Here is a 14,947-nt window from a genome sequence, read left to right on the forward strand (position 1 = left end):
TTTGTGAATACTTAACTCAACAACATATTTTTAAATTTTTGTTTTGAGCTGCTTTGATAGAGACCGCCACAAAATAATTGTGGTCACTCACTCTCACTCTCAGTCAGGCGTCCAATCCTGCCCTAATTAATTTTGTAGTCGCATAACCTACGAACTGTGCAAACCAGACAGTACACTGCTCTGCGTCTGTCTACTTACTTTTTTGCTATGTTGAAATTGTTTTCCTCGCAAACACTGAAAACAGAAGTTTTTTAGCCATGCTCGAGAATTTTTTTATCTGTCTTGGCGGCGTTTGAAGCACAATCTCACTTTTGATTTATGAGTATAATCTCCTTTGTGTGCCTCTTGCAGAATGTCATCAGCAGTAGGAATTCGCTGTTCTGCACTGCTGGCGAAGCTAATCCGTATCCATGCCGCTTCGAACCCACTGCGCACATATAGTGTACTGCGCGCGCCTGTCCAGCGTCGGGCGCCTGTTGCGAGCCGTTTCCTGGCAGCACGTGCCGCTCCTGCCTTAGCTGAGGAGCCGAATGCTGCTACGAATGCACCGGCGGCGAAGACCGCCCGAAGCACCCCTGCCGCTGCTGGTCGCAGCCACACGGACCGCGGGCGAGCGAGCGGTGATGCAAGAACCGCGGACTTTGAGAAGAGCCTGGCGAAATTGGATATGGATGTCAAACGCACGGGGCGTGTCAGCCTAGCGGATTTCACAGCGTGTTATGAGATTCTCAAAAAAGCTGGTAAGCTGACGGATGCAAGTGAGTGCGTGCACACTGGCACGAACTTACGGATGCAACGGATTCTGAGTTTCTTTAATTTTATTTTATTCGTAAAATAAATTGGGCATTTTAAAGTACATTATTCTCAATTTTCTCAGATACTTTAAGCCGAACTGCTAAATTTTAAAGTTAGTGTTTTTAAAGCAGTTTACCATCTACGAAAACTGTTTTGCGTCCAGCGTTTCTTTGGGAAAAATTCGTTTTTGCAGTGCATGTTTATGTTTCAGATAAAAAATTACCAAAAACACAAGAGCAGCTAGAAGATAATTTACGCAGTATTAATGCCCTCTACTTTTGTATTTATTCAAAAATATGTTTTGCAGAAAGTATTTCAAGTCAAACTGCACTGCTGATGATCCGCTGCTGCGGAAGTCTCCTGTCCGATTTGAAACCGGTGGACCGCATCAAGCTGACCACGGAACTGTGGGACCGGTTGGTAGCGAGTCAGACCCGGCTGGACATCAGCCACTACAATGCCCTGCTCAAAGTTCACCTGGAGAACAACTACCACTTCGACCCTACCGCCTTCCTGGCGTTGTTGGAGCAGAACAAAATTGCCCCCAATCGTGTCACCTACCAGCGTCTGGCCGCCTTTTACTGCCAGCAGGGCGACATGGACGGTACCACCAAGATCCTGGAGTTCATGCGTGCACAAGATATCCCCATCAACGAGACTGTCTTTAACGTCCTGATCCAGGGCTATGCACGCGCCAACGACATGACCAGTGCCGTGGGTGTCCTGGATATGATGCGCAATTCCCAGCTGGAACCCAGCACGACCACTTATCGCACCCTGCTAGAGGCATACGCTGAGAAGGGCGACATGGAGAATGTGAGGAAGGTCCTGGCGGATGTGGAGAAACGCGGGATAGAGTTGAGTGATGCGGATTTCCTGGATGTGGTGTGTGCTTTGGCTAGTAAGGGGCATACGCAGCATGCCGGTGAGTTGTTCGCCCGTCTGCGCCGTCACCCCGGTTTCTTCCACGATGCCCTGGACTGTTCTCTGCGTCTGTTAGACTACGACGCCTCCGATCTGGCATACCAAGTGATCGGAATGCTGCAGCTGAACAAAAATGTGGCCGATCGCTCCGGATTTGGGATTAGTTTTCTCAAGAAGCTAATCCGTTACGGGCATCCCGTGGAGGAGATCTGGCACTACGCTTCCGATATGCGCCAGACCGGGGCCAATCCATGGGCCGTGGAGCGGGCCTGTGAAATCAGTCTGCAATTGGGCCGGTTTGATTACCTCAAAGAGTTCTTCCGCAAGATGGCACAGAATGGCATACCGGTGCGGTCGCATTATTTCTGGCCATTGTTCAGCGCCTGTCGACGAGATGGTAACACCAAAGAGGTCTGGGAGATCATGGGTTTGATGCACGAGGTGGGCGTTAACCTGACACTGGACACGCTGACGGATTATGCGCTGCCAGCACTGGGTAATATGCCATCGGATGAGATCATCGCTGAAACGCGCAGCCGCTTTCCGGCGATGTCCATCGTCAATCCCCTGTTGGTGTACCACCTGGACAGTGGGAATATTAAGGAGGCCACGCGCTTATTAGACGGCCACGATATCCACATTAATCCGTCTGTCATGATGAAGCCCCTGGCGGAGGCATATGTGAAGGGCGGGGATTATGGCGCCGTGGAGGGGTTACTGCGACATATTGCGCAGCAACGGTCTGTTGACGCATACGATTATGTGGGACAGTTCCTCATGAACGTCGTGCAGTTGACCAAAGGGGACGAAGCTGCGATGGCCAACGTGTTGAAGAAACTGGCCGGGAGTGGGTTCACGGTATCGTCGGCGGTGCTTAACAGTATTGATGACCAGTTTGGCGGGAGGGTGCCGGAACAGGTAGGGGCGCTGTTGGATCGTTTGGTTAACCGACAGACGAATTTGCGGTTGGATACGGAAGGAGATTACGGGAAGCATCCGCGGCATATGGGCATCGAGGAATTGGAGGATCATCTGAAGGAGCTGAAGAGCAAGAATATGAACACTAGAGGTGAGGTGAACACCCAAGATGCAATCATTTAGCGATACTTACCTATTTGCCGAACTTAGCAGGATCGACTACTATTCGAACTAAAATTGAGTGAGATTACAAAAAAGAATCCCCTTGTTATTTTTTTATGACTTGCATCATACGGTGGTGATTCGGTGAATAGTAGAATGGAGTTTCATACGACGCATAAGATGAGTAAATGTTGAGTCTGTATGGCATTTACGTCTGCAGGTGTTTTGCGTCGTCTGCTGGTTGAGCATGCTCGTGAGCGCGATGTGAAGCGGGCTGAAGAGATCCGCGCTGAACTGGAAGCGGGCAATTTTGTTTATTCCGGTGCCATGCATGCCCAGCTTATCGACATGTACACCGCCACCGGCGACGTGGATAAAGCCATGGCCATCCACCAAGCACTGGAACAAATGGACAGCCAGTTCGTCATTGATTCCTACAAGATCTTCAATCTGGCGGCCTTGCTGGTGGGAAAAGATCGCGCCCCAGAAGCCATCCAGCTGCTGGAGCAATACATCCAGAAACGGGGTAAACCGTTGGAGCTCGATTCATTGGAGCGCAACATTTTCCGTCTGTTGAATGCTGCGGCAGAAAAAGGCAATCTGGAGGTGGTGCGGAATTTGTGGGATTTGCTGCCGAAGATGGGGAATATGGTACCAACGAATCAGTTGTGCGGACCACTAGTCAAAGTGCATCTGGTGAAGAACGATCTCTCCGGTGCCATTAACGCGTTCGAAGAATGCACGACTCGGCACAAGGTGACGCCTTGGAAAAATGAGTTGATGCGCAAATTGATCGAGGCAGAAGATCCGAAGACACTCCAGCAGGTGAACGCCATTTTAAAAGTCATTTTGTAGAAAATTTATTCAGGAGATTATGAAGAAAACTTTTGCGCACAAAGAAATATTTTTTGTGAACAACTTTTTCTGTTTCTTTCGTAGCAATAACATACGAATTTTTGCGCCTTGGCGCTGTCGACTTATCCGTAGCTGATGTGCCATGTATTAAAAATCTGGAAATTTAATTAGGTTATGGACGCCACTATCAAAGTCCATGGCGAAACCAATGCGCTGTACGATCTGGCCTTTTCTTTCATCGAAGCCGGGCGGGTGAAACAAGCGCAGAAGATCTTCGACACTCCCGGCCTGCGAGCGCGTCATGATCGTCTGGAGGCGTTTGCGGAGCGCTGCATGGATAACAATCGTCTGCCGGAATTGGAGGGGCTCATCGGTGCCACGCGCGACATCTTTGACATTGATCGCGATGCACTTTATTACCATCTGATCAGGCTGTACGGAAAGAACGACCAACCGGACAAAGCATTAGCGATGTGGACCAGTATGCAGGAGGAGAATGTGCTAGCCTCGGGAAAGACACTCCGCGCACTGGCCGAAATCCTTCGGCAGCACAATCGGGAGATACCCTTCGATGTCCCGGAGGATGTAACTGATCGGGAATCTGCCATGCCGCCAGAGGAACAGAACCTGCTGCAGTGTATCCGAGAGGATAATCTGGATGAGGCGATGGAATGTAAACGGCGGATGGGCGGCAAGGGTCAGGCGTTGTCCGTAAAAGGTTATTCGTACCTGATTGAAGGACTGCTGCAAGTATGCTCCACGTTACACTTCTTTGAATTAAATTTTGATGTGCATTTTGAATTATTTATTAATAGTGGGCAACAGTACCATCAGATGGTTATATGTTATATAATTTGTACCTCATGGGATTTGAGAATAGTAGTTTTTGTAGTAAATGTGTTGGTGCCACAAACTAGTTCTATTGGAAGGATAATTTAATTGCTCGTCCAGTACAAAAACGAAATAATATGGGCTACTAAGATTGATTCCATTAACTTTTTATTTCCTTTTATTTTCTTCTACGTTCCTTTCATTTGCAGAAAGAAAGAATACGAGAAGCCGTCAAAATGACATATGAGTTGCTGGAAAACAATCAGCATCCCTACCCGGCTGTTTCTCGTTTCCTGGTGTCTAAACTGAGTCGTAGTGGCGACGTTGCCCAACTGGTGAGGCTTCTTAGCATCATAGCGCTCTATGCTTCGTTGGTTTTCTGCTTGATTTGCAGTATCTATTTTATCGCTGTCTTCTTCGTGTTTTGCTTTTTTTATCCTTTCCCTTTTGATATGTTTTATATAGGAAGAACTGCTGCAAGCCTTTCCGGAGCGCATCGCGAGCTATCTGCAGTTGAATAAGCATATGTTTTCAGCATACGTCCACGCCAACCGTGTGGACGAAATCCTGGACCGTTATGAAAAAATGGAGCCCACCGAGTACCGTCTTCCCATCACCGGTCTCATGGCTCTCCTGCAAAAATACCCCAACTATCTGCCGCGCATCGAAGCCCTGACGGAGCGTTGTGCCCAAGCGGGAATGCTGCACCCGGCAATAGCTGTGTGGAATTACCTATTTACGGAACGCCGTTTCGATGATGCCAAAAAACTGATGGACCGGTATCCGGATTTGAGTGTGCGTCTGCGCACCCTGCCCATTTGTGAGCGGGCCCAAGAGACCAACGATCCCGAGCTACTGCGCCAGCTTATTGTCACGCTGCGCGATCACAGTCGGTCCAATGTGGCGCTGGCCTACAGCTACCTTATCGGACTGAACTGTCATAATCGCGATTACAAGGCGGCGCTCGCCGTGCTGCAGGAAGCACAGGAGCAGGCCGGAATGGTCCTGCAGGAAATACGGCTGCCGGCGTTGCGGATGCTGGAACGCGGATTGATCCAAATGGGACAGGTCGGTTTGATTTTCTTCCGATGTTTATGGGAATTTAATTAATAGTTTCATTAATAATTGTTTTGTAAATCTTTATGAAAGGGACGAAACTTCAGTAACTCAATAATTAGTTAAACAGTGTTTAGAAATGTATTGGGTATGTTGTCGGGTAGCAAAAATAATATAGAAAAGAGTGGAGCAGTGACCGATGTGTTGTTCGCTCCATAGTTTTATCGTTTGGCGGTTAATGGTTAATGACCATTAACAACAGCGGCTGCATTTACGTACCCGAGACTGGAAAGATTTTAATTGTTGGTGCGACTCAGTTGGGTAGATTTTCGTCAAATCATGTTCGTGATAGTAGTTGTGGTTAATTGCGGAGTTTCCTGGTAGACGGCTGGCAGGTTCTTTACAATGGTTTTATGGCGTGTTTATGAGTATAATTATCAGTGTTCTTACGTCACAGCTTCTCAGAGATTTCTGTCTCCCTGTAAAACTGGTTCGATAAAGTGCCGTGTAACGAATCTATCGAGAACCAAAGCAAGTGTTATGAAATCAGCTAATTTACCGTGCTGTATTGTGAATTTTGTATTTGAGTGTACTAGGGCCCGTTTTCGCAAATAAGTAAGTCGATAAAAGTAGCGTCTGGTTGGATATCATGGGTAGCGGTTGTTTACGGAAATGCCGGCGCTTGTGGAAAATGAACTTGATTTCACTTCCAGGTGCTCAGGCGAGGACAATGTGATAGATTTTGTTTGGCTTGTTAATTTAATGTGTATCACTGTAGACGATCGCGCTTTCGCTCTGGAAATCTAGATTTCCCGTCTTGTCAACAATGAGTCATAAAACTTTAAATAATTTATATTTAGTAAGGGGAATACATGGTTACTTGGTACTGTAGTTAAAACACGTAATAATATTGGCTTGCCTTGCAGTTGATGTTTCGTTTCGTTTTTTAACATTTGGATTTAAATTATTGTTGTATATCCGACTGCAAACTTTGAGGCAAAATATGGAACGGTTTTATTTACTGATAATATTTCTCTGCAGCCGGTGCCATTCAGAATACCAGAACATCCGCGCACCACCCAACAAGAGCGCCAAATGCAGCAAGATATAATGCCAGATGAGGCCGATAGCGACGACATAAAGGAGCGGAAGTCGTTCCAGAATTAGACGTGGAAAATGTGTGTCGCGTCGTGAGTTAATTTTGTAGCAGTTGGTTGATTCGGTTGTTCATTTTCTGTACTTAGCTGCGGTGTACTGTATGCGTACGCTTCGTGTGTTAATTAACGAGGTTGATATCGTATTTGATCTACATTTTGTGTGGTGCGCCAAACACTTGTTGATAAGACGGCTGCCAATAAAATCGTTTGTGTAACGAGCACTGAATACCGAGTGACGACTACTGGTGGGAACGGTATTTATTGCAACTGCACACACCACTGCACGGAAAAATTACACGAAACGGCAGCAGACTTAAACCAACGCCGTCAACCATTAATAACAACCGCGTGACATTATAATACAAAAAAGTTTTAAAAAAAACTGAACGAGGAAAACATAAAAGCATAATTTATGCGAATGGATGCGCGCGAGGCGGAGCGAAATATCTGCTAAAATAAAACAAGCTTGATGCAAGCGGATTTTTGTCGAATTGAGCAGTTTGTGACAAACCACATAATAATTATAAATGTTTATGGTTTTGCCGGTGGAAGAATCTGAATGATCTCTGTGTGGACCACGGCCACCGTTTTCGATTGCGGATGACAGCAGGGAAAGAGTTCCTGCGCATCGATACGGCGAGCTATCCGGCCCATGCCGGAGGAAGCCGGCATCTTCTTGGCGGCATCCCATAAACTGATTGTCAGAACACAAAAAACAACCAACAAGGCACCGATAATACTGAAGTAATGGGGAATAACGCGGAATAAGACAATCTGCCAGATGAACGACCACACTATGTCCCCGGTGCGTAGCAAAGAAATCAACCCGGCCGATTCTGTAAATTTCGTAAATTAGATAATAGGTAATAATGCACATAATTATTATATATACTAGTCAAATAGTTGTACATAATTTTTCTTGATTTAAAAAAAATGTGAATCGCAGGAATGATATCGCACAAAATTAAAAAAGAAGGTAATTAATAAATCACAATAAACTCCTAGCCGAGCTTTCAATATTTCAATTAACAAGTAAGAACGAAGCAAACGCAGAAAAATAAGCATTAAAAATATATATCAGTACATCTTGCTGGAATTATCCGGTAAATGGCACTTCTCGTGCAAGATAACAACCTACCTAATTTGAGCGCTCGATTGAGGGCATCCTGTGAGACTAACGTCAGCACGCCCACGCCAAGGATGTAGAAAATCTCATAAATATCCGTAGGGAATGCGAAGTGGTCAAGCGTCGCCGTTGCCACCATGGAAATGATAAAGCCGACAAACGCCGTCCAGAACAACACAATAGTGCTGTCCACATCTTTTAACTGCCTCACCTAGAGAAACACCGAGAAGCATGATATATTCAACCGGTCAAAACCAGATGGACAGGTCGGATTATCGGCGGATTAAAGGCGATCTGTGTGAGAGGCAGAGAGAGAGACAGAAAGACAAATTTTCTGATCACGCGCACATACCGTGACATAGACCGAAGCCGTGAAGATGGCTGAAGCCAACGCCGCCACACTGCCCCACATGTGGTCATCCCATTCCAGATCCGGATTGTAACCGGCCGAACCGAAAATGAACGTCGGCCGGGACACCAGTGTGCACCCGCTCAACGTAACCAAAATAGCCATACCGTGCAACCAGTGGAAGCGCTCTTTCAGGAAGATCAACGCCAACAACGACGCAAACACCGGACTGGAAAACAGTATAACGGAGGCGTCGGCCAGCGGCAGTTTGTGCAGGGCAAAGTATTTGCAATAAGTGGACGCCGAACCGACGACGGCCCGCAGGACCAGCATGGCGCCGCGGCTCTTCAACAATTCCCAGCGAAACGGATTCATCCGCTTACAGCCCAGCGTAAAAATCAACGGTACGATCATCACCACGTAGCGAAATACCGCAATCTCAAAGGTTCCGATGGTTTCGATTAATTTCACCAGCAGGGCTACCAAGGAATTGGTGAAACCCGATGTCAAACCGAAGAACACACCCAACGATGATTTACAACAATGGGCTTTCTTCTTCGGCTCGGGTTCGGGCTCGGCCGGATCCCCGGTTGAGAGGGGACCGTCGTCGAGATTCATGAGAGGCAGTTGCTTCTCGTCGTGATATGGATGATCAGATTCCTCATCCAGGGAATTCCGTCCAGAATAGTATTTTACGCGTTCATCCGCGCTGATAATCGTCTCGATGGATGAGCCCAGCTGGGAATCATGCTCGAAGTCGGCCGCGGAATAACTGTTGCGCTGCTGCTGATCGGCTTTGCATTTGACACTCAGTATATCAGAAGGAATGTCGACTGTCGTCATGTCCAACGGTGCGACGTTGATTTTCTTGTCCAGCATTTTTGCAACAACAATCAGGGGAGAGATAATTATGTCGTAAAGATATACTCCGGGAAGCCGTCCAACTGACTCACAAGATGATCAATCGGCGCTGTTGATGTTGCACGAGGACAAAATTATTGCCGACATGCAATCATCAAGGTATAAGTCATAATAAGGGCATTATCAGCATGTAATATAAGCAGTTTCCAGGAGCCTGGAATCATGCGAACACGAAACCATACAATCACAACAACACCTTGGTAATTTGAGCAAATACGTTAACGAGAATCAAAGAATGAGCTTTTTGATTGCGCGACAGAAAAAGATATATGGATAAAACCGCGAATTAACTTATATATATATATGTATATATATACAAGAAATACAGTAGCACGCTTTGGCGGAATATTCTGCACCACAAAATATTACATATGACTGCCGTAGAAGTACAGTAAAGATTTTTGTGAGTCACGGTTTGCCACGAAGAAATACAAGGGTTCATGGTATAGTGCAAAATTGCGAATAACGTTAATATCTCGGCGAATCGCCCAATGGTGCACGTGTTTATGTTCATAAAGGCTGGCATAGACGCGTCCCACATGGTACTGTACGCACATAAAATTTAATGTCGATACTATACAGTAAATGAGCCGGTGCTGTGATATGGCCGCGTAGGAAATGACCACTATCAATTCGCCGGAGGGAATCTTGCAGAACGACCAAAATGGTGTTCATCTCCTACTGCTATTTGGCATAATAGTTGCTTACAATTGATACACAAGCGGGAAAATCGGGAAGATGAGTACCCCGAGTAACCAATTGCAATTAACAATAGTGGACATGAGTTCCAGTTCGGTGCACACCGCAAACGGCAAAATAAAAATTCTGTCACCACGGCTGCGGTAAATGTAGAAAACGGATCAATATGGACCACAAACTATTACCACTACTTGTGTATTAATGATTACATAAATTCCCGGCACACAGTGACATTCGACATATCTAGATCTGTAATTGCCTTTACCGATAATTTATAAATCTAAGTGTTATATATGCACTGTTACAGAAACACCAATTTTTGCTTTGTCAAAGCAAAAATTGGTGTTTCTGTAACAGTGCATATACTGTATAACACTTAGACTTATAAATTATCGGTTACAAAACTTAATTCTCTGAGTGTTTGGAACGATCATGGCTAATGTTTCATCAAAACGAAAATTTATTCAAATTTGCCAGGATTAGAAGTATCGCGTTTTAAATCAATGTGGTTAATGCAACTGCAACACTACAGATACATACGGTGTTATCGTTAGACAGTAACGACTAACGACCTTTACTTTGAGCAAACTACTGCAACTTTACCAAACCATACAAAAATGCATTTTCACGCGAATGGTTACCGAATTGATGAGAAATTTGTTAGTTTGTCTGAAATAGAATAAATTTAAAGGTGTGATGTATTTCAGCTGCTTTCGGTTTGAACTGATGCGATTATTTTCTACTAGCCCGACAAGTTCTAATTTTAGTATTTTTGGCACCATCGCCGCGTGCAGCGCGTTTTATTAATTTCGACAGTAGCGCCGTGATGTTCCGCACCCATACTTCCGAAGTACTTTTGCTGATTGATGACGGTTTCTATCTCTTTCTTCCCGGAGGGGAGCGATTAGGAGTAAAAATTTTCTTCTTGGTCTACATCGTTCTTGATTGCTCACGTTTACTACTGCAAATAAAGTCTGTCGACAAAACGACCGGAAAAGCTTATCACACACCATTAGAACATTTTGTAACAAAGTATTGTTTTTTTGCACACTTGTTCTCACATTCATTGCTGCACGAAGTTTTGAGACAAAAATCGTCAAACGATAAAAAAGCACACAAGTAACTTTTTCTCACGGGCAAACACGTGCCGTAAGAAACATTAGAGAACAATGTCCACTGGTAGAACAATATCCGTTAAAGGGTCATTTTTTTCCCTTTGGCTCTCCAGGCCAACGAGTACCGGTTGGATGTTATTCGGGGCCTGGTAGACTTCCATGTGCAGGTACCGGTCAGGTCCGTAGCGTATCTGTATCAAATTTTATACATATCACTTCTGTCATCAAACTATTTAAATATCTGGCAAATAACAAATCAATAAATGATGCAATGACATACATAAATTACAAAAATGTAAACATAAAAAATATTAAATAAAACAATAGCATACTTGTTAAAACAATCAATCGCTGAAGCTAATTACAATCCGTGTACAGTGAGCATGATGATTACAAGTGTCAAAGTATTCGTGTGCGATATTGAGAAATCCCAATGACTCATAGTAAGCGTTTAGAAAGCCAAACAGATTTCTGATAATAGATAATAGACGAGGTTGCAACTTGCTACACATATTCTGTGCACTTAATACAGTAATTTAGTGATAGCTATCTGTAGGACGAAATCTTGATGTCTCTTGAGCAGTGTTCTTGTAAGAATTGAAATACTCCGAAACTACCAGAAAACTCATTTCTACTTGTAAAATCTCACCTTAAAAGAAGTATAAGTGGTCTCCTGTAGTTTTGACGTGACGTATTGCATAACGGTAAATTCGGACAGGGAGCCCAATCGCATTTCCACATCCTTGCGAGCCTATTGCAGAATACCAGAGGTAGAGGTTGCATGCACCGACTGAACCGGAAATCGTTGGTAACTTCTCATAGATGATTTGAATGCTAAATTTCACTACAGTTATAACATTAAGACACTGATCTAATCCAAAAATCATGTGTAAGAGTACTGTACCTGGGCTGCCAGAATTTGGACTGCTGCGGGTATGGTCTGTGACATCGTTACGTTCCCACAATTGCAATGCCGTGGGAACAGGGAGAACACCTAGATTTCTGGCGTTTTCCTAAGAGCCCGGCTGCTTTTTATGTTAGTGTCATATTTTTAAATGTTCCTGATTTACTGCCACGCAAAATTAACGTAAGAGCCGTCGTGTAAGCATCAAATACGTAAGTATATTCTGAATATTATCTAAGTACTACGAGTAGTAAGACTGTAAGCAGTATCTACAAACAATGAGAGCAATGTTCTCGGCTTGCGCAATCGCACGCTGTATCGGTCTTCGCATGAATACAGCAGTTTTTTTCGCATTACTCTCAGTGTCGAGCACAGGTTTATTTTATCGCCCGCAGCTTTTTACAGACTTACAGAGAACTGTAAACTGGATCAGTTATTTGCGTTTCTGATATTAGTTTTCAGACATCGCGATCCTACATACACTGAACTCACATGTTCTCCAGTGTATTGTTATCGCACAGCAGTGCAGTATACCGTTACAATAGTGAAAAGTGGCTATTGTAAAAGTCCTCTGTGGACTGTGGTTTAAAGTAACGCTGCACACACTTTATTGTGTTATGAGAACGTCTTGAGAATCTGTGTGATACTTTCTTACATTTTTGCATGTTGTTTTTATTTCTTTAATTTGTTTAACTATCTACCAAAATGCTCATAGTTTTGTTGTATTAATGTTTCAGTGCCAAAAAACTTTGTACATCCTAACGAAAAACACAACCTGAACTTGAAATCCCTTGAACTTGCTGAACTTGAAATCCCAAAGGTTGTGTTAGCCATCACATTAGCTAAAGCAATAAAAAGACTACAATAAAAGTAAAAGACCATACCAAACAACGATACCAACGATGCACTTCGAAAGGTCAGCGACGTTAATCCCTAAAAAATGTGAAGTTCTCTCAGCAGAATAAATTTGGCAAGTTTTGCATTGTTTTCTCGTGTAGGGATTTCTACCCCGTATTACTGTAGTAGGTATCACAAAATATCGATAGTTATAATAAACACTTTACAAGATCTTTAAAAGCGTACGAAACGTTTGCTCTCAGTCTCAGCTATCTTGTTTGTACAAATTACCTCATCTACCACCATCTATACACAGCTTATGTAGCAGTCATAATTATACATAGCCACATTATGTATTAAAAAAGTCTTTGACAAGACCTGTACGTCTACGAGCACAAACAATGGCAATACAAAAGCTGGAAGTTTACTGTCCTTCTTACACCAGAAATCCGCGCCATCTCATCGGGCTGGCGCCGGAGGATACCGGCTCATCAGCTAAGGGACCGGCCTTCATCCCATCACTGAACAATCCCTCCGTTCGCGACGTCAAAGCTACCGGTAATGCTTTTTTGACGAATGCCCGTTGACCTGGAGCCGTTTGGGTGGGGCGTGTGGCCTCATCACCGTACAGTCCAAATACCGGCACAGTCTGTGGTGGTTGCGGGGCGTTGAGGTTAGCGCATAACGGTCCCCGGGCCATCGCGTCGTTGGGGATCAGGCGACAGGTGCAGTAACTGGGCAGGCGGAAGATGTCAGTTCCGGTTTGGACGACGCCGTTAATGTCCGTGTCGATGGTGGTCAGCCGGTGCTCCATCTCCTGCTGGGAGCAGATCGACTGGAAGCCGGGAGGCACGCCGACATAGCTGCACGGGGAGCTAATCGGTGCCGGTCTGCAAAGGGCGCATTTATCATATATAGTTCACGTACTTAGGCAAATAACGCTATCTATATTTCATGTCTAACAAAAACTGTACAACCCGGAACGGTTTCATTACAACTTAGCAGAACTAGAAATAGTTCAACCGTATAAAATGGCCTGTGTCCGAATAGGCTGATGATTCTAGCATTTTATAGATCACAGTTTTACGTACAGGCAACGTTCTACGCGGATCCCTTGCATGAACGGCGGGAAATTTATTAAGAATCTGCGTTGACCACGCGTATTGAGTGCTTCTTGTGGGAAGATAACTGACACATCCGATGGGCAGATTTGAATTTGAATATCACCGTACTGTGAATAATAAGGATCTGCAAATATTGGCATCTAACAGTAGTGATGGTGACTGTACAACGGTTTTCACAATTTTTTTAAGACATGCATAGAATAGTATTGCTCACCGTCCTCGCTGACTTCTTTGTTCGGCTTATTGGTGATTTGTAGATTCTTCAAAAATTCCAGCGAACTGTCATTTGTCAGTTGCTTTTGTTGGAATATGGAACTACCAAACATGAATAGCTCAAGAAATTAAATTATTATCGTACATAAATCTAAACGTAGACAATTATTTATCGAATGCAGAATTGTAAGACTTGTGCATTACAATACATACACAAATTCATGTAGTAACCTATAGTGACCATAGCTCAACATCACATTGTAGACATATGCTGTAAGATGGCAAGCGTACAAATATTTACTATAACGTTTTACTTCATTTTTTAATATTTTGCTGGATTATGATAACTTTTACAGTATTTGCCATTTGGCGAATAATTACATTACATTGGATATTCCATGGATTTTTCACAAAACGTTTTCCCACAAGTGGTCTGCGACCAGTTGGACTTCATGGATGCCACACGATGGCTGATGGAAAGGAGCAGGACCAAATTAGACAATAAAGGCCAATTCCGCATCCTGTAGTCAGGACGGTGCACGCCGGTGGGCCATGATACGGATCGATAAGACATTGCTCTAACAACTGCCTCTTGCGCATCAGTTGTTGTGGTGGTGTTGTTGTGGCAGTGCGATCTGCGGCAGAATATGAAATTGCCAAAAAAAACGAAAATCGCAGCCTAACTGAAACAATCTGGCAATAAACCTGGAAAGAGTTGCTTTAAGTAAACAGTGTCAAAAGCAGCCGGTAGTCTTCATTAACGAACGAACTGAAGGTCACTTCAGTTCTGCTGATCACAGGTGTGGAACGGCATTGTGAACGCTGACCTTTCTGAGCAATTTGCATTCTAACTGCGCCCGGCAAGTATCATACGTGTAACTTCGGTCGGTATGAAACAGTTTGCAGTTTGAAATAGCTTTATAAAAATACTGTAACGTTTTCACATGCAGGATACGTGCAT

The 14,947-nt window shown here is 44.3% G+C and overlaps 3 protein-coding genes across 3 annotated transcripts; 1 reads left to right on the forward strand and 2 right to left on the reverse strand.

The window, feature by feature from the left end:
* The first annotated feature begins 160 nt into the window (after window positions 1–160).
* On the forward strand, window positions 161–6,913 carry LOC129589235 (leucine-rich PPR motif-containing protein, mitochondrial-like). The gene is made up of 7 exons (XM_055483849.1): window positions 161–740; window positions 1,103–2,788; window positions 3,020–3,624; window positions 3,826–4,404; window positions 4,695–4,820; window positions 4,951–5,553; window positions 6,583–6,913. The coding sequence occupies exons 1-7, from the start codon at window positions 353–355 to the stop codon at window positions 6,706–6,708; spliced, it is 4,113 nt and encodes a 1,370-aa protein (XP_055339824.1). The 5' UTR covers window positions 161–352; the 3' UTR covers window positions 6,709–6,913.
* A 36-nt stretch (window positions 6,914–6,949) lies between these two features.
* LOC129589038 (solute carrier family 35 member G1-like) lies at window positions 6,950–9,500 on the reverse strand. Its single transcript, XM_055483511.1, has 3 exons — window positions 8,177–9,500; window positions 7,837–8,035; window positions 6,950–7,534 (listed from the first exon to the last, which is right to left on the reverse strand). The coding sequence occupies exons 1-3, from the start codon at window positions 9,050–9,052 to the stop codon at window positions 7,230–7,232; spliced, it is 1,380 nt and encodes a 459-aa protein (XP_055339486.1). The 5' UTR covers window positions 9,053–9,500; the 3' UTR covers window positions 6,950–7,229.
* Window positions 9,501–12,479: 2,979 nt separating this feature from the next.
* LOC129589109 (uncharacterized) lies at window positions 12,480–14,663 on the reverse strand. The gene is made up of 5 exons (XM_055483641.1): window positions 14,373–14,663; window positions 13,988–14,088; window positions 13,741–13,897; window positions 13,090–13,539; window positions 12,480–12,745 (listed from the first exon to the last, which is right to left on the reverse strand). Exons 1-5 carry the CDS (start codon window positions 14,558–14,560, stop codon window positions 12,739–12,741), a joined length of 903 nt encoding a protein of 300 aa, XP_055339616.1. The 5' UTR covers window positions 14,561–14,663; the 3' UTR covers window positions 12,480–12,738.
* Window positions 14,664–14,947: the final 284 nt, after the last annotated feature.

Source organism: Paramacrobiotus metropolitanus, unplaced genomic scaffold (genome assembly GCF_019649055.1).
Source record: "Paramacrobiotus metropolitanus isolate TYO unplaced genomic scaffold, Prichtersi_v1.0 Parri_scaffold0000033, whole genome shotgun sequence".
NCBI classification, from domain to species: Eukaryota; Metazoa; Tardigrada; class Eutardigrada; order Parachela; family Macrobiotidae; genus Paramacrobiotus; species Paramacrobiotus metropolitanus.

Bases quoted from the DNA above. Each gene is read 5' to 3' on its own strand.
- LOC129589235 (XM_055483849.1), top strand. From the start codon at position 353: ATGTCATCAGCAGTAGGAATTCGCTGTTCTGCACTGCTGGCGAAGCTA. The intron at 2,789-3,019 runs GTGAGGTGAACA...TTACGTCTGCAG, and splicing joins CAAGAATATGAACACTAGAG to GTGTTTTGCGTCGTCTGCTG. The intron at 4,405-4,694 runs GTATGCTCCACG...TTTCATTTGCAG, and splicing joins TGATTGAAGGACTGCTGCAA to AAAGAAAGAATACGAGAAGC.
- LOC129589038 (XM_055483511.1), bottom strand. From the start codon at position 9,052: ATGCTGGACAAGAAAATCAACGTCGCACCGTTGGACATGACGACAGTC. The intron at 8,036-8,176 runs GTATGTGCGCGT...GTGTTTCTCTAG, and splicing joins CGGCTTCGGTCTATGTCACG to GTGAGGCAGTTAAAAGATGT. The intron at 7,535-7,836 runs GTAGGTTGTTAT...CGAAATTTACAG, and splicing joins CAATCGAGCGCTCAAATTAG to AATCGGCCGGGTTGATTTCT.
- LOC129589109 (XM_055483641.1), bottom strand. From the start codon at position 14,560: ATGTCTTATCGATCCGTATCATGGCCCACCGGCGTGCACCGTCCTGAC. The intron at 13,898-13,987 runs GTGAGCAATACT...CAATATTTGCAG, and splicing joins CAAAGAAGTCAGCGAGGACG to ATCCTTATTATTCACAGTAC. The intron at 13,540-13,740 runs GTACGTAAAACT...CGCCCTTTGCAG, and splicing joins ATCCGCGTAGAACGTTGCCT to ACCGGCACCGATTAGCTCCC.